The sequence below is a fragment of the Eschrichtius robustus genome, chromosome 6 (assembly GCF_028021215.1).
Source record: "Eschrichtius robustus isolate mEscRob2 chromosome 6, mEscRob2.pri, whole genome shotgun sequence".
NCBI lineage: Eukaryota > Metazoa > Chordata > Mammalia > Artiodactyla > Eschrichtiidae > Eschrichtius > Eschrichtius robustus.
The window spans coordinates 14,437,952-14,460,358 of NC_090829.1; the positions used below are offsets into that span (position 1 = coordinate 14,437,952).

General features: G+C 33.4%; 1 protein-coding gene across 2 annotated transcripts in view; it reads left to right on the forward strand.

Annotated features, from left to right (window-relative positions):
• The window catches only part of DNAJC13 (DnaJ heat shock protein family (Hsp40) member C13), a 122,637-nt gene that overhangs the window by 36,332 nt on the left and 63,898 nt on the right, over positions 1-22,407 (forward strand). For both annotated transcript variants that reach the window (XM_068545913.1, XM_068545914.1), the window contains exons 3-20: positions 1,942-2,017; positions 2,820-2,969; positions 3,721-3,762; positions 6,441-6,641; positions 8,741-8,947; positions 9,039-9,134; positions 9,511-9,602; positions 10,969-11,135; positions 11,244-11,323; positions 11,406-11,575; positions 12,023-12,122; positions 14,163-14,270; positions 14,972-15,127; positions 15,880-15,936; positions 17,984-18,105; positions 20,424-20,499; positions 20,764-20,859; positions 21,610-21,753. In XM_068545913.1, coding sequence (XP_068402014.1) covers positions 1,942-2,017; positions 2,820-2,969; positions 3,721-3,762; positions 6,441-6,641; positions 8,741-8,947; positions 9,039-9,134; positions 9,511-9,602; positions 10,969-11,135; positions 11,244-11,323; positions 11,406-11,575; positions 12,023-12,122; positions 14,163-14,270; positions 14,972-15,127; positions 15,880-15,936; positions 17,984-18,105; positions 20,424-20,499; positions 20,764-20,859; positions 21,610-21,753 — 2,140 coding nt within the window. The remainder of the gene's footprint in view (positions 1-1,941; positions 2,018-2,819; positions 2,970-3,720; positions 3,763-6,440; positions 6,642-8,740; positions 8,948-9,038; positions 9,135-9,510; positions 9,603-10,968; positions 11,136-11,243; positions 11,324-11,405; positions 11,576-12,022; positions 12,123-14,162; positions 14,271-14,971; positions 15,128-15,879; positions 15,937-17,983; positions 18,106-20,423; positions 20,500-20,763; positions 20,860-21,609; positions 21,754-22,407) is intronic.

Sequence of the window (22,407 nt, forward strand, 5' to 3'; positions counted from 1 at the left end):
AAAATTGGATATATGTATATGTATAACTGATTCACTTTGCTGTACACCTGCAACTAACAACATTGTAAATCAACTATACTCCAATAAAAATTTAAAAAAAACAAAAATTGGCATGTTTGACTCTCAAGATGATTCTGAAAGTTAGAATTCGTGAATTCATATTTCTGTCATACATTTGATTTCATTGTGCAATCTTCTGAGGCAAATATTGCTTTAATAAGATTTTCTTTGTTTTTCTTTGTTCCCATTAATTGATTAAGCCTCTGAAGCTTTGAGACTTTTTATCTGTTTAGATAAATCCTCATCCACTTCACCAATCCTTCAACTTCTCCCCACTTTAGAAAGCAGCAAATGAATGTTTTTATGTTAAAAGGAAGGGCTCTCATTCTTTAGTTTCCCATTCCACTTTAGACTTATGAAATTAGGGAGAAAAATTTGTAACATAGCAATATGGTAAAGATGAATAGAATCTTATCATTTTTCCCCAAAATGGAAATTTCATCATTTTTATTATATAATATAATGATTAGAAGAAATAATAGGGAAATTAAAATGTGAAAGAGCTCTCTTGATCTTAATGGGAATACTCCTAGTCTGTGACCCTTGAGTCAGCTAGTGGCTGCTGGATTAAGGTAATGTATGCCTTTTTACTGTATTAGTAGTTTAAAGCAGAAAAACACAGTCTTTTCCATACATATAAAAAAAGCATCTGATTGTGTTTAACATCCATTTTTGATCATTTAAAAATCTCATTAAAATACAAATAGATATTTCAATAAATATGATCAATTAATACATTTTTCTGATATTCAACTGTTTTCCTAAAATGACTGTCTTTGGTCATGGTGTATTACTATTTTAATATGCCATTTGATTCATATTGATAGTATTTATTTAAAAATAGATTGGTGTATTTTTTTTCTTTTTTGTATTGTCTTACCAGATTTTAGTATCACTGAAAGAATTGAGAAGCTGTCCTTAGTCTGTTTCCTGGAACAATTTAAGAAGCATAGGATTTACCTGTTCCTTTAAGATTTCATCTCCTTGTTTGAGCCTTGGTACTTTTGTAGGGTGTAATTGTTTGCAGCTTTCTTAAATTCTTCTGTACAGGGGTTGATTTATTCTTAATTTTCAAATTTATCAGCATGGACTTACACACATCATTTTTTTTCTTCTGTGTCTATGGTTATAAATTCTTTTATTCCTGATTTTGTTTTTGTATTTTCTTAGACCTATTTTATTATTTTATTTCCAAAGAGCTAATTCTTCAGTTTTAAATAAATTTTTCTAATTCAGTTTCCACTTTTATCTTTATGAATTGCTCTCTCTTCTAAAGGATTACTGATACCCAAATGGTTTTTCTCCTTCAGATATGTTGCTTTAAGTGAAGGAAGTGAAGTGAGAAGTGAAAATTGCTTGTCTGTGATGTAGCCTTCCTACTTCTATAAAATTGCAACACTTAAATGTAATAGGTAGTTGCTTAAATAGAAATTATTTAGATTCCAGAATAGGAGTGTGACAGACCAGTTGTAGACCATAGCTTTTCCTTCATGTTCTTGTCGAAAGGATATTTTGAAACAATTAGTAGTGTACAGTGTCTTTTTTTTTAAATAAAATTTTCCCATTTAGATTCTTTTGGCATCCTCTGGCAGTGATTTGCTAACTTCATGTATACTAACAGCACAAGATTGCTTGCATAGGTTTTACTTTTCTACTTAAGGATCTTATTGTTTCACAGTAAAATGAGTGATGGGTGGGTCTTAATACCAGTAGCATTTCAGAACATTAAAAATGTGAGAATATAAAACGAAGATATATTTAGTCACATTAATCAGTTAACACATTTCTATTTATTTATTGAAATGTTCCTTCTGTGTTATATGTATTTTGTTATAAAATGTTTCTTTTATTTAAGACTAAACTTAAGTACTTCCTTTGTAGGTATAAGCGTGTCTTTTCAGTTGGAACCCATGCGATTACTACATATAATCCCAATACCTTAGAAGTAACAAATCAGGTAATTATGTTAGAAGCTATTAGGTGTTTGAACTCCATTTGAATTTTAAAAGCCAGGTTAAAACCTGACCCATGACTCCCTGCCTGAAATCAGTACTTTAGGATAGAAGTGTCAAATCTGAAAAAGATTAATATGCTTATATAATGCTCAGTGCTCAGGACCAAACATAAATAAAGGGGGCATGTGTGTGCTTATTTCTAGGCTCTAAGGGGTATAACATTTTAATATGTTACTGTTGATTACAGCAGTCTTTTTAATGTAAAATTTGTAAATTCTTTATAATTTTAAAGGCAGCATTGTTACTGTAATACAGGCATACATAAGTCACAAGTGCAGTGGTTGGAAAAATACTTGTCATGAAAGTAAGGTTACTGTCTATAAAGGCAAGACTAATGTGAATATGGATAAGTAAACATAAATATATTCTAGTTTATTTTAATTCTAAATTAGGTATGTTTTACAGATTCTTCTTTTTGTTGCTGTTTTTAACACATTTGTAGGTAATCATAAAATGCTATTCCCCAGTTCTTTTCACATCTATGTGTTTTAATTGCTTTGGATTAATGTCATCAATCATTGAAGTTGGAAAACGGATAGGACTTCTTTATTGTCTCTGATGACTGAAAACTTTTAAAAGTTTGTTTTATAGAATTACTGTAAGACAAAACCGTTTCTAGACCTCAATACTGTTTTGTAAAATTTTCTCATTTAATCAGTGATTGTGAAATTAAAGTAGTAAAAATAAGTGTTGCATTTCCCCATAGTATAGCACAAGTTGAAAGAATTCCTTTCTTTTTGTTAGTGGCCTTATGGAGACATTTGCAGCATCAGCCCTGTTGGAAAAGGACAAGGAACAGAGTTCAACCTCACATTTCGTAAAGGCAGTGGAAAAAAGTCAGAAACATTAAAATTTTCTACAGAACACAGAACAGAACTTCTTACAGAAGCATTGGTAAGAACCATTTCATGTTAATACACTAAATTTCTCTCTTCTTTTTCTTAATGAAACAGTTACATTAAACTACAGATGTTAATGTTCTGAGTCCCTGTTCCCACTATGTTTATTTTTTTCTTATTGACCCTTAACTCGACACTGTGAAACTTTCACTTTTTTCTTACTGACAGGCTGGTTAATCCTTTATATTTGATAGTTTTTGTCTTTTTAAATACATTATACAGAACAAAGCAGTTTTACGTTTAATTAATCTATCCAGTTTTTCAGTAATATTTCACACACTTTTTATTGAATATCCTTAAACTATAACTTTAATAACATTTTTTGTAATAGATTTATTTATTTATTTTGGCTGCATTGGGTCTTTGATGCTGCACACATGCTTTCTGTAGTTGCAGCGAGTGGGGGCTACTCTTCGTCGCGGTGCGGTGGCTTCTCTTGTTGCGGAACACGGGCTCTAGGCGCGTGGGCTTCAGTAGTTGTGGCGCGTGGGTTCAGTAGTTATGGCACACGGGCTTAGTTGCTCCGCGGCATGTGCGATCAGCCTGGACCAGGGCTCGAACCCGTGTCCACTGCATTGGCAGGCAGATTCTTAACCACTGTGCCACCAGGGAAGTCCCTAATAACATTTTTTAATATCAGGGTTACCAAGTTGGGATTTTAACTTTGGATAGAAAGTACTGAACTGAAATGTGAGTCTTTCTTACCAATCTGTTGTTATAAACTATGCTTATATCTTCTCTTTCAGAGATTTAGAACTGATTTTTCAGAAGGAAAAATCACAGGAAGGGCAAGTATTTAACATTTTTTAATATCTATCTTTATTTTTTCAAATGTTGTGCTTTAGAAATCCTTCCATGAACTGTGTGTTCCCTTTATGGCAAAGTTAAACGGGAAAAAAATGAAACAACTTTAATGTCTCCTGATATCATGTGATAGAGAGATGAATGTAATTTAACAGGAAACTCAGATATGAATAATTAGACTTATGACTGTTAATGCTGATAGTTGGGAAAAAAATCTTCCGGTAGAACTCAGCATTAAAAACAATGCTTCATTCACGAAGTCTTTATATTCAGTATTCTAAACAGCAAGAGAAGCTTCACGCTGCTGTTAATACTTGTTAGACCATGCAGTAGTTGTTTGGTGTAGGAGATTCCTATTTCAGAAGTATTAAAGTTTTAAGAATGTTTATGTATTGAAACTGCCTTATTACATGTTCTAGCACTGGATCTGGCCAATAATGAAGCTTTGCATGGTGCACTGACAGCTTTCAGGAAGTCATGGTTACTCATTAGAATTTAACTTTTCCAGGCCTTCTCTAGTCATGTTTACAGCAGCATTTAAACTAAATCAGAGTCTTCTGGGGACGGTAAATGGGCGTTGATACTTTTTTCACTCCCTCGAAATAGGGGGGACGTAGAGTAATGTGTAAACTCATAGCACTGTCCAGAACGCTAGCTTCTGGCAGAAGGCAGGATCTGAACTCTCATATGCTGGCAGCACTGTTCCCCTGTTTTTTTTAAAAGCCCTCATCCTGTATATAGATGTTCTATTCTTGTTTTAGTATCCCAAAAGCCTCACTGATCTCAACTCAAGCAATTGACTGGTTGCCCAGGAGCCATTTAAAATAGCTTAATGGCATTTGGTGAGCTGCTTGTTTCTTATATATGATGAGCCACAATCAGATTTATATAAATCATAATTTGGTATGCTTATTTTAGTTATTTTATGTTAGTGGGTGAGTTTTCTGTATATCTCATCTGTTTGGAAAACAACTGCTTCCAGAAGCATACTTAAGAGATTTTGCTTATAAGCTTCCCTTTATATCCGTTAACTTCAGCAACTTAATACTTTTCAAAATTTTGTGGTGAAAACAGTATCCCTAGAAGATTGCCTGAAGGACAGCAATTTTATATAAGTTGAATTTGGCCTCAGGCCTCTCATTGTCCCTGGATACACTCTAAATCAAGGTCTCTCAAGACTGTCTTGGCCTCCACAGTCCTGAAGGACAATGATTTGTTTCCCTTGGCAAATCTCTTTACTTGACAGTTGATTATCAGCTGGAGGAATGGAGAATATCCTGTGCGAGTGGGCTGTGGGGCATGTAAACCAGCATAGTTGGGAAAAGCACCACTTTTTGTGGCCTCCCTTCTACCCCCACTTCTGCTGGAAAGGTGTGGCACTGCTCCATCCTTTAGTTCAGAATCAAGGCTCTAAATATATTCTTGGGTTAATGCAGGCCTTTTTGTCTTTCTGCAGAATTCCTTTTATGAAACCGTAATGTGCATGATGCCATAGATCAGTAATGCTGAGGGGATTGATGTGGTATGATCCTATGAACCTCATTGCTGGGTTTAATGTTGGGGTGTTAGCAGAGGTGTTTATTATCTAATGCCTTACTCTCTTTTCTGAACACCTGCAAGAGAATTTCTCTCTTATTTTAGTATTAGAAATAGTTGTACTCTTGAGCAGCAACCGGTTTATTTTTACCCTAAGAATCATGTAACTGACCATGCGTTCCTCTTCATATTGATGGGTAGAAAACTTTGTGGTCTTTTCAGGTAGACAAGGGAATGTTCATTACACATCTGACATTTTGTTATCCTTATTTTCTCTTTGCCTCATTTTGCCTTTATTTTAAATTATTCTATACACATCATTTTGGTTAGCAGCCTCAACTAAACATTTTTTTCTTTTTAAGAGTAAAACTGGGTAGTAAATGGATGTTGACCATTGTAATTATTTCTGATACTAGGTACTTTAATTTACAAAGGAATGTTCTCTAAATGGAATTTTACTTGCTAATGAGATCAAACTTCTAAAGATAAGTTTCCAATGGTGTGATTAGAAAAGCCTGCGGTGTTTAAATTGAATACTGTAACAGCTCTGAAATGTGACTTAGCTCTTTTCTATATCTAACTTGGTTAAAAGAAGGGACCTCAGCTCAGTGCTCTGTGATGACCTGGATGGGTGGGATGGGGTGGGGGGGAGATCCAAGAGGGAGGGGATATATGTATAAATATAGCTGATTCACATCGTTGTACAGCAGAAACTAACACAACATTGCAAAGCAATTATAATCTAATTTTTAAAAATCCATCAACAAAAGTTGAAATCTTTTCTCCAATAGAACTCTTGAAGAATAACATTTCTATTTAGGATTTACCTAAAAAAATTTTTTATAGATTTGCATAAAGGTGACTTAAAATTGTTTCACAAAATATTGTAACCCAAACCTTTGTTAATTGTAAAAGGACATACTGTCTTCAGTTAGCATGAACATTCTTAATTGAATAAACATAAACCTCCAAATGGCTAAAATAAAAATGTTTTTAACAATTTGGATAGTAGCTCTAAATATTTATAATTTTTGGTTGTTTCAGCAGTGACTGATAAGTTAAATGTAACTGTGTTTTATGGTAAACTTAAATATGAATCTAAAAGTATTATTATCTTTCTCTCTAGAGATATAACTGCTATAAGCATCACTGGAGTGATATAAGAAAACCTGTCATTTTGGAAGTAACACCAGGAGGCTTTGACCAAATTAATCCTGCAACCAACAGAGTCCTCTGTTCCTATGACTATAGAAATATTGAAGGCTTTGTAGATCTCTCTGATTATCAAGGAGGGTTTTGTATACTTTATGGAGGATTTAGTAGATTGGTAAGTAGTGTTTTTAAAAAGCCATTTTAAAAGGGACATGACCATTTGAAGGAAAGCAGAGTTAATTTTGAAATTTCCTGAGTCCTCAGGGAGGAAGTATGACATGTATTATGAGTGCAGGCTTTGGTATCAAAGAGACCTGAGCTTGAATCCCAATTTGCAGCTCTATAAAATGAGGAGAGTAATAGGTATGTTATAGGTTTTTGTTTTTTGGATCGAATCAGATAATTTATGTAAAATGCTTAACACAGTGTGTGGCTTAATATTCAATAAATGGTAGTTACAGTTTTATTTTCATTACTATTCATGTCTTACCTGAAGGTTTCTAAACTTTCTTTGAAAAGGTATTTTAAAATCTTTTTTTAATAGTCTTCTTTCCTTCGCCCAGCTATTTGTAATCTGAAATCTGAATATTCATTGAAACTTCAAATTTGGAATTCATTGCCTGTTTTTGTCTTGAAATTCTGAATTATATGTAAATTTTGGGGTACCGCGGAATGCCCTGTATGTTGGCAGTAGAAGCTGAGCTATAGAAGATGACCATCTTTTTTTTATAAGAAACGTCCTGCCTTCCTTAATTAAACCCCACATCTCAAAGATGAGTATTAAGAGGGTCCACATGGAGAGGCTCAGCTGAACTTACTCTCAAGAATCCTTTCTCTTGAGAATTTTAATTCCTGTAGCTACCTTAATGTCCTGGGAACACTACTTCAAGATTTAGTGTTCTGTAGATAAATTATCCATCCCTGGGTAACAGAGCCAGGGCAAGTCTTTTGGATATACAAGAGGCTAGAGGGTAGCAAAAGGGAAGTAAAAAGAATGGTGGATGGGGTGAACAATCTGATTTACAAAATATGTTAACTCTTCAGAGTTATAGGCCTTTACTCATCCTGGATTTCACTGTTTACCCATATGATGGGTACCATCCTAGTGTCCCTCATCTAGGAATGTACATGTAGACATTTTGTTACCTCTGAGTCTAGACCCAAAAGGTGAAGGCCCAAAGAGAAAATTAGTTCCTTATTCCACACTAAAGCAGCCTAAAGCCTGCTGTCATGGTGCTGTCCAAAGGTTTTTCTCTTCCCTGGGTGGTGGAAATTTATAATGATTAACACCTTGGTGGAAAACATACCTAATTTCAGGAATATGGCCTCACAGATCTTAACAGAATCACAGTAATTCACCAAGCCTTACAATGCATAAGGTAAACATTAAAGATAAGAATTGTGACACTCCTCAATTGCCAACATTTTTTATTGCTTGATGGCATCAAGCACTTTTAAATTTTAATCATCCACTTTCTAAGCATACTGTCTGCCTTTTAAAAGACACTAGCTAAAATGAGACATTCACTACAAATATGAGACCATGACAGATCCATTCACCAAACCTTCATCTGGTACCTTCTGCATCCATAGTGACTAGATATGCTGCTGGGAATAAAATCAGGTTTTAAAACATGATCTGATCCAGTGTTTCTTAGCAGGGTAGTTAGTGGCATTCTGGGCAGGACAGGTCTTTATTGTGTGGGATTCTCCTGCCCTGCCCTTCATGGGATATTAAGCATTTCTGGCCTCCAGGTACCAAATGCAAGTAGCAATATATAATTAACCTTTGTAATACACTCTGGAGGTTGGTTTGTAATATTCATAGGCCAATGACTTGTAAACATTTAAACATTCTTCAAGGTAATCTTGCAAGAAAGTCCACTATATAAAAATAGATGAAGTCAGAGCTACCTTAGTTGAAACTGGGAATCCTGTCCACATAGTACCCACGCCCTGACTGGACTTAGCTGGGGTCCCTGGGGCCTCTTTTGGAAGCCCCAGAGGGCTGTTTTCCACGCGGTGATGAGAACCAGACTCTGAGAAGTTAGGAGATAATTTCCATTCAATGATTATTTTGCAAGCCTATCTCAGACTTTGTGATTTTAATTTAATGACAGTATTTCAGCCACAACACACTGCTTATTTACTTCTGATAAGATCTACCTTTTTTTGCTAGAAGTGCTCCTTCGGTCACTTTCCTATGAGTTGATTTCACTATGTCACATTTTAGTTATTTCAACCCTGACTTTTTAAATTTCAAAATTTATGCAGCATTTATTTGCATCAGAACAAAGAGAAGAAATTATCAAAAGTGCAATAGATCATGCTGGCAACTATATAGGTATTTCATTGCGGATCAGAAAAGAACCTTTAGAATTTGAGCAATATTTGAATCTTCGCTTTGGGAAATACAGCACTGATGAATCCATCACATCTTTAGCAGAGTTTGTAGTCCAAAAAATATCACCTAGACATTCGGTAAGCCCATGTGTTAAAAGTAAAAATTTGTTCATCTGATTTTGACATTTTTCTTCAATAATTTTTTAATATGTATCAATTTTGTTTGAAGGAACCTATAAAAAGAATTCTAGCACTTACAGAAACATGTTTAGTGGAACGTGATCCAGCAACCTATAATATTGCAACATTGAAGCCCTTAGGAGAAGTAAGTTTCACCAATATTAGCTTAAATGAGATTTCTCCCTGTTGATAAATTAGAATAATTTTCTTTCTATTTTAATATTTTTTAATGCCTAAAGAATAGGAAACAGGAAGAATCTGTATTTAATTCTTCATTATATTTACTGATCTTAGAACAATGAATATTGCAAAATTTATTTTCCGAGTATACAATGAAAACTTTTTATTTGGTATTGTGTGAAAATTTGAATGAGACTTTTAAGTGGCTCTTAAAGTCTGATACTATAAACAAGTTACATCTTTAAATATTGACTTTTGTCAGCTAAATGATGTGTAGTTTTTCTAATGAAATACTGTAAAACTAAACATCTTTCATGGAACTTGTGTTTTATTTTCCTTAGGTATTTGCATTGGTTTGTGACTCAGAAAACCCACAACTTTTTACCATTGAATTTATAAAGGGCCAAATACGGAAATACTCTTCAACAGAGAGGTATTTTTTTAAATTCATCTAGCTTTTAATATCCTAGTATGTGCAAGGCAAAGTGCTTCATTAAAGTGCTTCATTACATAAGTTACATTAAAATTATGTAACTTAGGAAAAGACAACTCTATTCTGTTGCATATGTAAAATGTCCTTCATTTAGTTTTCAAGTTTCTAAAGAGTATAAAAATGGTGACTTGATTTTAAATGAAAGGATGAAAAATAAAGTGTATTTCTGAAACTTACACTTTTAAAGTATTTAAAAATAGCACCTTTCACTTTCATTCTTAAATTGTTTGGATAATGGCAGCAAGTTACTTTAATATAAATATACTCAATGAAACTAACACAGCATTGTAAATCAGCTATAACTGTGTGCAGGTTTTGTGTGGATGTAAGTTTTAAACTCCTTTAGGTGAATACAAAGGAATGTAATCGCTGGATCATATGGTAAGAGGATGTTGAGTTTTGTAAGAACTGCCAAACTGTCTTCCAAAAGTGGCTGTACCATTGTGCATTCCAACCATTTTGCATTCCAACCAGCAGTGAATGAGAGTTCCTGTTGTTCCACATCCTCATCAGCATTTGGTGGTGTCAGTGTTCCAGATTTTGGCCATTCTAATACTGGTGTTATGGTATCTTGTTGTTTAAATTAGCATTTTCCTGATGTCGTATGATGTAGAGCACCTTTTCATGTGTTTTTTTGCTGTCTGCATATCTTCTTTGGTGAGGTCTCTGTTAAGGACTTTGGATCATTTTTTAATTGGATTGTTTTTCTTATTGTTGAATTTTAAGAGTTCTTTGTATATTTTGGGTAATAGTCCTTTATCAGATATGTCTTTTGTAAATATTTTCTCCCAAATGTGGCTTGTCTTTTCATTCTCTTGATGAAGTTTCTTGAAAAAGTAAAACTGTAGAGACAGAAGGAGATAAATGGTTGCCTTGGGGTGATGGAAGTGTACAAAAACTGGTTTGTGATAATGATTGCACAACTGTACAAATTTACTAAAAATTACCAGACTGTACGTTTTAATTGAATGAATTTTGTAATTTGTAAGTTATACCTCAGCAAAACTGTTAAAAATAATCTTAAAATTAAAAAACAAGAGGAAAACGTTAAAGATCCATTCCTTTAGTAACTCGTACATGGTATGTAACAGCAAAGTGAAGCGCTAGTATTGGAATGTCAGGTTCTCTCCTAATGTTCTCTCCTAATGTTCTCTCCTAATGTTCTCACCACTGTTCTTTTTAGCTTCTCTTGTACCCAGAGTGTCCCTCTGAGCAGGTAACCTGCTAAAGGGCCTATGCTGCCTTCTACATCAAAATTTTCCTAAATTATCAATCCTAAAAGCTTTATATTTTTAACCTTGCTTAGAGATTCCTTATTAGCAAGTTTGCTGGATGGAGTAAGAGCCTCTGGTAACAGAGATGTTTGTGTAAAAATGACATCAACTCATAAAGGTCAACGATGGGGGTTACTCAGCATGCCTGTCGATGAAGAGGTAGAGAGCCTTCATCTCAGATTCTTGGCTACACCTCCAAGTAAGTATTGATTTAAATGTAATTGCATTTCCATCCATCTACTTAACAATAATTTAAGAAATATAATGCAAATCTCTAAATCTTTTTGAACATTTCATCTCCTTACAGATGGCAACTTTGCAGATGCTGTATTCAGGTTCAACGCTAATATTTCGTATAGCGGAGTTCTCCATGCAGTAACGCAGGATGTAAGATAAATTGTATCATAATGTGTTCATTGTCATTAACTTTTGGTATGGAAACTTTTTTGAAATATCCTTCCTTACCTAGGGTCTCTTCTCAGAAAACAAAGAAAAACTGATCAATAATGCCATAACGGCATTATTGTCCCAAGAGGGGGATGTTGTTGCTTCCAATGCAGAACTTGAGAGTCAGTTCCAGGCTGTGAGGAGGCTTGTGGCTTCCAAAGCTGGTTTTCTAGCCTTTACTCAGCTTCCAAAGTAAGTTGCCTTAATTTTTTTCTTCAGAGAATTTGAACAACTCAAAATGGCAAATAATCAACAATTTACCTCTTTATATCTGAGTAAAACCTGATGACCTTTTAATATGGTGATATAGTAGTTTCTATTCATGAGAAATAAAAAAGGAAGGTGAATGGAAATGATATTTCTGACTTACTTAGCCATTCACCCGTGATATTACTGACTCTGTTTTAGTGAATTTGAATGGGAAATTATATGCCTTTTAGTTTTAATTAAGCTTAAAAAAAATCTTCCCCTTGAAAGAAAAAAATTATTATGATAACTGATATGTTCCAGAGATGGGATTCAGAATATGTAATTGCTATAGTAATGCAATAGAAACTTAAGATGACTTATATTTTAATAATAAAATAATAGAATAATGCTCAGGCATTGCTACTATATGCTGTTGTTTTGTTCCCCAAGGTTTCGGGAGCGTCTAGGAGTGAAGGTAGTAAAAGCACTCAAGAGGAGCAACAATGGAGTAATCCATGCAGCCGTTGATATGCTCTGTGCCCTCATGTGTGTAAGTACTAGTGTTTTTCTTAAGTAAACTGATTTTGTTTAAGTTGACTGATGGTTTAAACTTCCACAAATCCAGATTTTCATTGTACCAATTAAATTCAGTGTTTCTATATTTCCTAACTTGCTCTCATAGCCATCTACTTATTCAAATAAACATTTGTTTAACATAGCCTATAAACTAGGCACCATGCTATGTACTAGAAATACAAAGATGTTAAGGCAGGGTTACTTCCTTGAAATTGCTAACAGTCTAGTAAGGTAGGCATATGTATACAATATAAAGTAGTAGAGGCCATGGGATCCATAAAAAGCAGCACTTAATTTTAGTTTTGTGATGAGGAGAAGATAAAAGATTCTAAGCCAGTCTTTCTGGAAGACATTACCTTGATCTGAATCTTGAAAGGTAGGCAGGTATTTTCTAGCTGTGAGAAGACTTTCCTAGGAGGAAGGAATAGCGTGTGCAAAAGCATATTTGGGAAGCAGGAAATAATTGAATATGACTGGATCATAACCTATGTATGGGGGCACATGAGATTCGGAGTTATAGCTAGAGATGTATGCAGAGACAGCCATAAAAAGCCTTTTGTATCAGACAGAGAAGCAAGATTTTTGTATGCTTTAGTAAGGAACAACTGAAGGATTTTTCAACAGGAGTTCTAACATACCATGTTTGAATTTTAGAAAGCTCATGGATGGTATGTGGAGTGTAGATTAAAGGTCAAGTTAGAGGCAGGTAGAGCAAATTATCATGTAAGACATGAGATGCTGAGGTAGGATAGGCTAAAGAAGGCACATTTGAAAGCTGTTTGAGAGGTAAAAATCTAACTTGCTGACAGCTTGTTGGGGGGAAAAGCAGCTGTTCGATATAACTTTCAAGTTTCTGATTTATCTCAATTTTGTGTAGAGTATATGAGACTTTATTCCTTATATTAAGTGTTTTTAGGCAGACTTTGTGGTATACAGTAAACATAAGTAATCACTTGTTTAAAACCTTGCATTTATTCCCCAAAGTGGATTTTATTATCTTTACTACAAATAATTCCATTAAAGAATTAGTGAGGGTCTTCCCTGGTGATCCAGTGGTTAAGACTCCGTGCTTCCAATTCAGGGGGTCTGGGGTCGATCCCTGGTCAGGGAACTAGATCCCACACACTGCAACTAAGAGTTCGCATGCCGCAACCAGAGATCCCGCATGCCGCAATGAAGACCCTGCACGCAGCAACGAAGATCCCGCATGCCGCAACTAAGACCCCGCATGCTGCAACTAAGACCCCGCATGCTGCAACTAAGACCCGATGCAGCCAAATAAATAAACAAATAAATATTTAAAAATAATAATAATAAAAAAGGAATTAGTGGAATAATTAGAACATAAAATAACAGTAGTGTGAAGTAAACACGTTGAGACCTCATTAAAAATTAGGTGTTTGCTGTGTATTTTACATGAATTATCTCATTTGAACTTCATAATAGTCCAGTGAGGTAAGTACTGTTATTCTCACTTTATAGCTGAGGAAAATGAAACTAAGAGAGCTAAAGTAATTTAACTGTATCTAAGCTTGGTTATAGTCAGTAGCAGAATTAGGATTTGATCTTTACTCTTAACTGTCATGCTGGAATCCTTTTTATGCTCTTAGTTTATTCCAGCAGTCAAAAGAGAATCATCTTGAGACAGGAAGTATTTACTGCTAATTTTAGTACTTACTTTTAAATGCTAAGTTTTATCATTTCAAATTTATATTACAAAATTGGGGGAGGGAGAATGGATGTCATTTGCTTTTTAAGAAGGAGATCTGTGACTTTTTCTCTCAAAATTACCTTGTGCAGTACTATCTACAGTTACTTGTTAGGCAGATCATCCACGAAGTCTCATCAGACCCAGGAGAAATTATCACTTCTGCCCTCTTATCACGAGATTCCTTTCTGCCTTAAATTTTAAAGGCTGTGGTTTTTAGTTCTTTCAGTGTTCAATGAGTACTCTTTATAAATGACTTTTGTGTGATGCCACTGCTTATGAATTATCACTGTTTTTAATCAATAGCCCATGCATGATGACTATGACTTAAGACAAGAACAGCTAAACAAAGCTTCTCTTCTCTCTTCAAAGAAGTTTCTGGAAAACTTACTGGAGAAATTTAATTCCCATGTGGTAAGTTATAATTAAATTTGTCTTAATGAGAGATACCATACATATTGAAAGGTATTCTGTAAGTACAGCAGGGACAGTTTTTTGTTTTGTTTTTAAATTGTGGCCCTCAACTTTTGGTCAGTATTGGTTTAGCTTGGTCATTAATAATAAAATATTTTGTTTTAGGACTATATACATTTATCTGGAAAGGATAAGTTGCAAAGCCTTAAAATCAGTTATATCCCAGATTTTTGCTTTTTTTCTCTCTTTAAAAATGTCATTATGAAACAAATTGCTTAAAAAAAAACTAAGCCAAATCTTTGTTCCTCAGTCATTAGTAAGTTTTGGAGATGGGCAGTATATAACATCTAGAAGGAATATGAACAAATTGCCAGAGTTTTGCAAGTGTTGTCAAAGATTGCTTTTTATACAAATACACATTAACCTTAGTTATATATGTTTGAAGAGTCTTGGTTTTTCTCTTGAAATTTGACTGAATTTTAATTATTTTCCCTTTGAGATATGGTAAGCACTGTGGATTGATACATTAGTAAAACAAGTACTGCTTCCAGTAGTACTCGTGTTAAGAGTACTTTGAAACTCATGTAGGGAAATTAAATGTTTACTTCTAACATATAGAATAACAGAAAGAAATCCATTACTGCTATGTTTTAAGTGAAGCTTTCTGTCCTAAGCCAAGGCAATATGTTACTTTGTTTCAGGATCATGGGACTGGTGCCCTAGTTATTAGTTCGCTCTTGGACTTCCTTACTTTTGCCCTCTGTGCTCCATATAGTGAGACAACAGAAGGGCAGCAGTTTGATATGCTCTTGGAGATGGTAGCATCCAATGGAAGAACACTTTTTAAACTCTTTCAGGTGAGAACTTATACTTTTATCAGATAACAACTAATCTGAGAGAACCACTTTTTGGGTCAGTTTGTTTTTAAAATAGTACATGTATGCTTCTGTGGTAATATAAATAAATATAGCCTAAGTACATTGTCATATAAGGACATTTAATTCCATGAATTTCTTTGTGTTTCACATAGAGCTCTGTTGATAGCCTTTGACCACTATTTGACTCTGTTGCCCATCTTTTCCATCTTAGAAGTAGTGAAAAACTCATTTTTTTCTGTGGTAGACCCAAAGTTCCCTTTTGTAGTTTTTTGTAGTTCCCTACAAAATTTCCAAATAATAAGATGAGCTTTAGCAGGGCTGTTCGTAAGCAATTGAAAATATTTATTTCATATAATACCATAATATTTATTATGTACATGTGTGTATATGATATTTATATTTATATTTTATATTTATATTATAAATGTCGATTTCTATTATTTTAATACCATAATTATTTGATATCATTCCAGTAAGTAGAATATATATTCAAATAAGTGCCAGCTGTTTTCTACTACTATAGACTCTTTGTTTTAAGTATGTGTGAAGCTATATTGTAAGAATACCTAACATTTTAAAACCAAACTGTGAACTGACTTTGAGATGTAGCCTTTACTAATTTTATGGCTTATACCTTGCATAAAATTGTGTATCCCTCTTAAGAGCAACAGCTAAATATGTTGGGATAAGATTCTTTTATTCTATGATACTTTTTTCTCCCTATTTTGAAGCATCCTTCCATGGCAATTATAAAGGGAGCTGGATTGGTTATGAAGGCAATAATAGAGGTGAGAGAACAATTTTGAAATGTTAAACTTACTTGAATGTTGATTGGCTATTTTAACTTGGGCTGACAAAATTAAGTCTTTTATGGAAAATATGCAGTTTTTCTGGGTAAGAAAAGTAATTTTAAATCCTTAGATTAGTTTTAAACTAGTTGCAGAAACAGTCCTCAATAATAAACTAAGAATTTAAAGTTCTTAAGTAAGTGGATTTAGAGCAAATGAATCTTTCTGGTCCTCCATTATTTGTTTGTTTTACTTTAAAAGAAAAGTTAGCATTCTTTCTCTCTTCCTCTTTTTTGGGGATGGTGGTGGTGATGGTATTGAAACTTTGGGTACTGAGTTTATATGGAAATCTGTTAATGGAGTTAGTTTGTAGCCAAGTAGTATCAAATAAGTATGGTAAGAAAAAGTTCCTCATATTAACCTGCATATGTAATTAAGCTCTAGAGATCAGGACATAATATTGGTGGACATGAGCTATTGCTTCTCCAGGATCGTTGCTTTAGCCTTATATGTTTTTTGGAAGATGAGATGGGGCTATGAATGTGAACTTACATACTGTATGTTTACAATATCAGTCTAATGACTTTTGAATTCTTGTATTCTTTCGTTGTCATAGTAATAATTTGGTTAAAATGTAAGAGTGTTTGCTCCTTTCATCAAGAAATTCTGCCATTATAGCTCATAAATCTAACAAGTAGCTAAATAATAAGCACAGAATTAGTATACTCTTAAGCAGCTATTAAAAAAATTATATATAGACATTAGATTGATTGGAACATCAAAGTTTATTTGCATTTTTAGTGTATACATGCAGCTAAAGGCTAATTTTCCCCCTCCAGCTAATGGGTTCTATGCTCAATATTAGCTTCCAAAGTAAGTACCACATCTCTCACGTACAGAGCTTGAAGTAACCAGGGACAGTTAGGACCGTGAGACCATACAAAAGTATCTTCCTGACCTTGATCCACTAATATATTGCCATTCATTCAGAAATATTTAATGAGTGACAGGTATAACCAAAAAGCCAACTTTGACTTCAGTGCAAGCCACACGTATCAGATTCGTAGCCAGTGACTACAGCCAATGTCTGTGTAAGGAAGGCTCTATTTATTTACACTGAAATCCTGGCAAGTATCTTAAATTATTGTTTTCTGATTGCAAAAGCAGTATATGATCTTTTAAGAAACATTGGGTTGTTCAGAAAAAAAACAAAGAAATAAATCACCTATATTTTTACCATCCAGAGACAACTGCTATTAGTATTTTGGTAAATTTCCTCTTAGACCATGTTCAAAATTATATATGTACATATACATACTATATATATTTTATATACATACTACATGTTCATTTGTGTCAAAATGATATATGTACGTATTCATACTGTGTGTATATTTGTATACTTACTGCATATTCAGTTATTCTATTTACTTGTACTTTTTGCAATAACGTGAGCATTTTTACTTTTCGACAGGTTGTCTTAAATATCACACTGCTTGCTATTCATAATTCTATGATTACCTTTGATTAATAGTTCTATCTGTCCTACCCTTTTGTCAAAGTGAGTCTAAATAAGCGGAGTGACATCAGAATAGAAAGAAGTACCTCAACATCACATCATTCTTTAAAAAAGATAAAGAATTGTATTCACCATGAAAATGAATATATCTTTAATAACAAAAGCAAACCAGGTTTGCAGATGCCTTTGGTAGGAATTGCTGATTTCTGTGAGTCACCTCTCCCTTTCATTGGCTGATATTATATATACTTAGGGAATGAACCTAATTTTAATATTAAGCAAAGTTTAATTCATAAGATAAATTTATCTGGGAACATTTAAACCTCATTCCAAAGGCAAATAATATTTTTTAAGTAACTTGTACTACTGTTCGCCTATGTTATTTTTGGATAATTGAAGTGGCATTTTTAATTTTTATTATATTGTATACTGAATAATTTTATCTAGAGATGTAAAATTAGTTTTACAAAATCAGGATAGCTTGCTGTAGATTGTTGCTTTAGGGATCATCTTACCCTTTTTCCAAAGGAAGGTGACAAAGAAATTGCTACAAAAATGCAGGAGCTTGCCCTAAGTGAAGGTGCCTTACCTCGACATTTGCATACTGCGATGTTCACAATAAGCTCAGATCAAAGGATGCTTACAAATAGGTAGGTTAAATTTAATTCGCTATAAGTTAACTTGCTGTTTAGAGAAGGGGTTCAGATATTATGTAAAACAAACAGAAGAAGTCTTTGGATTGCACAAATGTTTCATTTTCTTTTGATTCACCTAGTTCTTTTCCTTTCCTTATGGAAGGATTTTACCCAAATGATCATTGTCCCTATCCCTGCATAACTTGGGAGGAAAAAAAATAAAACTGCTTTTTTTCCCCCCACTCTCTGCTTATCAGGCTCTATACCCATAGTCATGGGACTGGAACATGGAAAAGAGTGCCTAGTAGTTTATGGAACTAGAGCCACATGTCCCCAGGGTTTTTCTCCTTGTATTTCCTCCTGGCCATCTTGCATGTAGATGACCCACCTAGTCAATTTTCAAATAACTTTGGTCAGTTAGGTACTCTAAGAATAAAGAAAACTTTAATATCTAACCAGCCTAACCTAAGCCTATCCTAAATCTCTTGTAGTTAAACAATTTTCCCTTTGGCAAGTCTTTTTTTTTTTTATAATAATCCTTCAAATATGAGGAAACACATAAATCTGTTTACTCCAAGCTGTATGAATTCCAGCCCTTTTAATTTTCTTTATAATTCCCGACATGTGATCCTTTCCTATATCCTTAGCATACCGTATTATTACTCATGACTCATATTAGTTAAAAATACATATATAATAAATGTTTTAATCATGTTCTTTTTGACTTTTTGAAATAACATAAATTGCTGACTTAGGCTTACTTTGTTATGGAAATATAAATTTCATTTCTTTATCACCTATGTTCGGTTATTGGATGTTGTAGTATGCTGCCCTGCCAATAGTTTTCTGCTGTTTATACTATTATAAGAAGCTATCTGCATCCCTTACTTGTAAATGTTAGTCACAAAAGTAGTCTTCTGTGTTGCTTGTAAGGATAAAAAGATATAAAAGGAAGGTTATTTCCTTGGTCTACTGGCTTATTAGCAATGCTAAGCACCATCTTTTGTTACACTAGAAACTATTTGATGTCTAATTCTATTAAACCCCTTTATGTTAGCCCTTTGCTTTTTGTGTTCCTTTTATTATAATCAATTGCGTTCCCTACTGTGATCAATCACAATATTGAAAAGCTGTCAAATTATAATAGAAATACTACTTTTCATTTGCATTGCTTTATCTTTTGCAAATTGCTGCTATAAAATGTTATCTCTCTTATCCCTAATTAAAACCTTTTTAGGAATCATTGATATGATACCTACCAAATGCCAGTGAAGGAAATTACAAGTGTCATTACTTCAATATGTTAGCTTCCAAATAGGCATAAGAGTGAACAGTTTTAGTAGTGGTTTTGTGTGTGTGTGTTTGTGTGTGTCAGAACAAAGCACAATTTGGGTTTTCCTATTGAACTTTTTTCTTCTGGGAATGTAACATATATAAATACATAAGCCTGTAGATGGTTATTTGGTTATTCCCCTCACAGGTTTCATGCTCATTCTTATTGCAAATGGCAGTTGAATCCTTATCAAAGCACAGAATGGTCTGTGGTGAATAAAATATATACCCTGTTTGTGAGGAGCTTCCAGTCTGGGTAGCAGATATCATCGTGGGGATTAAGATTAATAAATGACTAAGTCATAGATTCAACTTGGATCTTAGATTTTCACTTTGAACCGAATTGTGCTTTTAGCTCAAAAGTGCTTTAAGTCTTTGTTCAGACTCCAAAACTGAAAATATTTTCTATCTCTGACCTTGTCAAAAAGTATATATTAGAACATAGTTGACTTTTGCTCATGTTCAGAATTCCAAAGAATTCCAGAATGCTGTGGTCACTATAGCAGGATTTGTTATACAAACTTAATTATATTATCAAGTCTAATTGTTTCCCTATCTTTAAAAGTGGTAAGAACCTACTTCTTCATGTTCAGGTCCATTGAAAATTAGTGAGTTCATCAAGGAAGCATTTTAGTTTGGAGAAAATACTAAAACGTTAGTAGTATTTGAATTAACTATCTCATACATCTCTCCAAATTAAAATATTAATTTTTAGTATTTAACATCAGAATGATTTTTAAAACTTTTTATTGGAGTATAGTTGATTTACAATGTTGTGTTAGATTCAGGTATACAGCAAAGTGAATCAGTTATACATATACCTATATCCACTCTTTTTTAGATTCTTTTCCCATATAGGTTATTACAGAGTGTTGAGTAGATAGAATGATTTTTTTTTTTTTTTTACTGTAGTCTTATTTCTTATATTTTGTTCTTAAAAATTCCTTTTTGTTCTACCTGAGATAAAGAAGCAAACCTTTCTCAACGTCTGCTTTTTTCAGACAGCTGAGTAGACATTTAGTGGGACTCTGGACAGCTGATAATGTAACTGCGACAAACTTGTTGAAACGCATTTTGGTAAGTCAGTTGAATAACTGGAGAAATGTATATATTCTTGCCCAATAAAATTTCATTGATAAGTTGTTTATACTGTTAAGGGTTTATCTGTTTGTTTTTAATATAAAAGATACTTATCAAACGAGTTGTCATATAATAAATGCTATGCTTAATAGCTAAATCATAGTATTAATTTATTTGGGTTTCAAAGGCTAGGTTTTTTGTGTGTGTGTGCAGTTGTTTTGAAAATGAATTTTATATCTTGTTTTTGTTTGTTGTTTTTAGCCACCAGGCTTGCTGGCTTACTTGGACAGCTCAGATCCAGTTCCTGAGAAGGATGCTGATCGGATGCATGTTAGAGATAATGTGAAAATAGCAATGGTAAATATGCTTGTCCTGAGTATCTTTTCGGGATGAAAGAGTACTTTTTTCTGAAACACATGTTAAATAGTAGTATTCTTTTTAAATATTATTATTAACAGCTTTATTGAGGTAAAATTTACATCCCCAAAATTTTAACCTGTTTTTAGTGTCCAATTCTATAATCATTACAGTTATGCAGTTATCACCACAATCTAATTTTATGAATAATAATAATCTTGTATTTTTTTTCTCTAACTCAGCATATTGGTACATTCACGAATGGATTTTTTTTTTTAATTTCAAATGTATAAGGTGATATTTTGCACATAATATGTAATTGATAAATGTTGTTGAAGGGCCAACACTGAAAAAAATAATTTATGTAGGGCTTTTTTTCTTTACAGAGCTATCTTAATTATTAATGTTGGGCTATCTTTGAGAAAATTACTTAACATCTTTCAAGATATGCTATTATAATAATGTCTTATATGTATTCTTTTCCTGTCTTCACCTCACTTCTGTCTGCACCCATCTCCCACTCATATCTTGCCATCCCTCTAAAAGGATTCATCTTGAAAACTAGGTAGAAAAGTTTAAGATTTCTTGGACAAAATTTATAATTTGTTGTAGAAATTTTCACCTTGTTCTTTCACTATTTTTTTTCAGTATTCATTTAATCATGTAAAATAGTGCAACTTGGCTTTAATTAGATTTTTAAAATAAATTTGAAATTACAGGACTGTAATGGAATTCAACGTTATTTTATAGGATCAGTATGGAAAATTTAATAAAGTTCCAGAGTGGCAAAGACTAGCTGGTAAAGCTGCTAAAGAAGTTGAAAAATTTGCCAAAGAAAAAGTGGATCTTGTGTTAATGCATTGGAGGGATAGAATGGGCATTGCACAAAAAGAGGTAAAAATAAAGTCTTCTTCCAAATTTCTAGCACTTCCATATATCCTGGGTTACTTCAATTGTTGCTGTTCACAGAAATGGTACAGATACTTTTGACCGAACACCTGAAGAAATGTCACTTAATTCTGATTATATTTTTATATAAATTTTTCTTAATTCATAGTTTTATGAGTCAGTGGTTAGGATTTTAGTTAGTTAATATAAAATTCCACTCTTTCTTACATAAGTTTCTTCCATAACTTGCAGTTTCCAGACTTTTGAATTCATATGTATCTTTTTCCTTCTCTGAACTTTGTTTTGTAGCTATACAAGTAAAGTTGCCCTTCTTGTTTAGCTTTTTTATTGAGAGCTAGCTAGACAAGTATTTTGAAAATAAGATTCACATTGTTAAAATTAAATTTACTATATGTACTTAAATTTCAGTATTATTAGCTCCTCAAATCAAGATCAGATCTGAAACAGTTTTAGTCTCATTTTTCAGCATGTAGTATGTGCTACAGAACCTATCCAGTAATGTTCATCCTTCTATCTAGGATGGAATGTGCAGTGGTTAAGAATGATTTAAGGTTTCATGTAAAAGTTGACTTGATCTCAGTTTTTGTTGACCACACTTATATTCTTTCCCTTTAACCATCTCTTTATTTATGGTAGCTA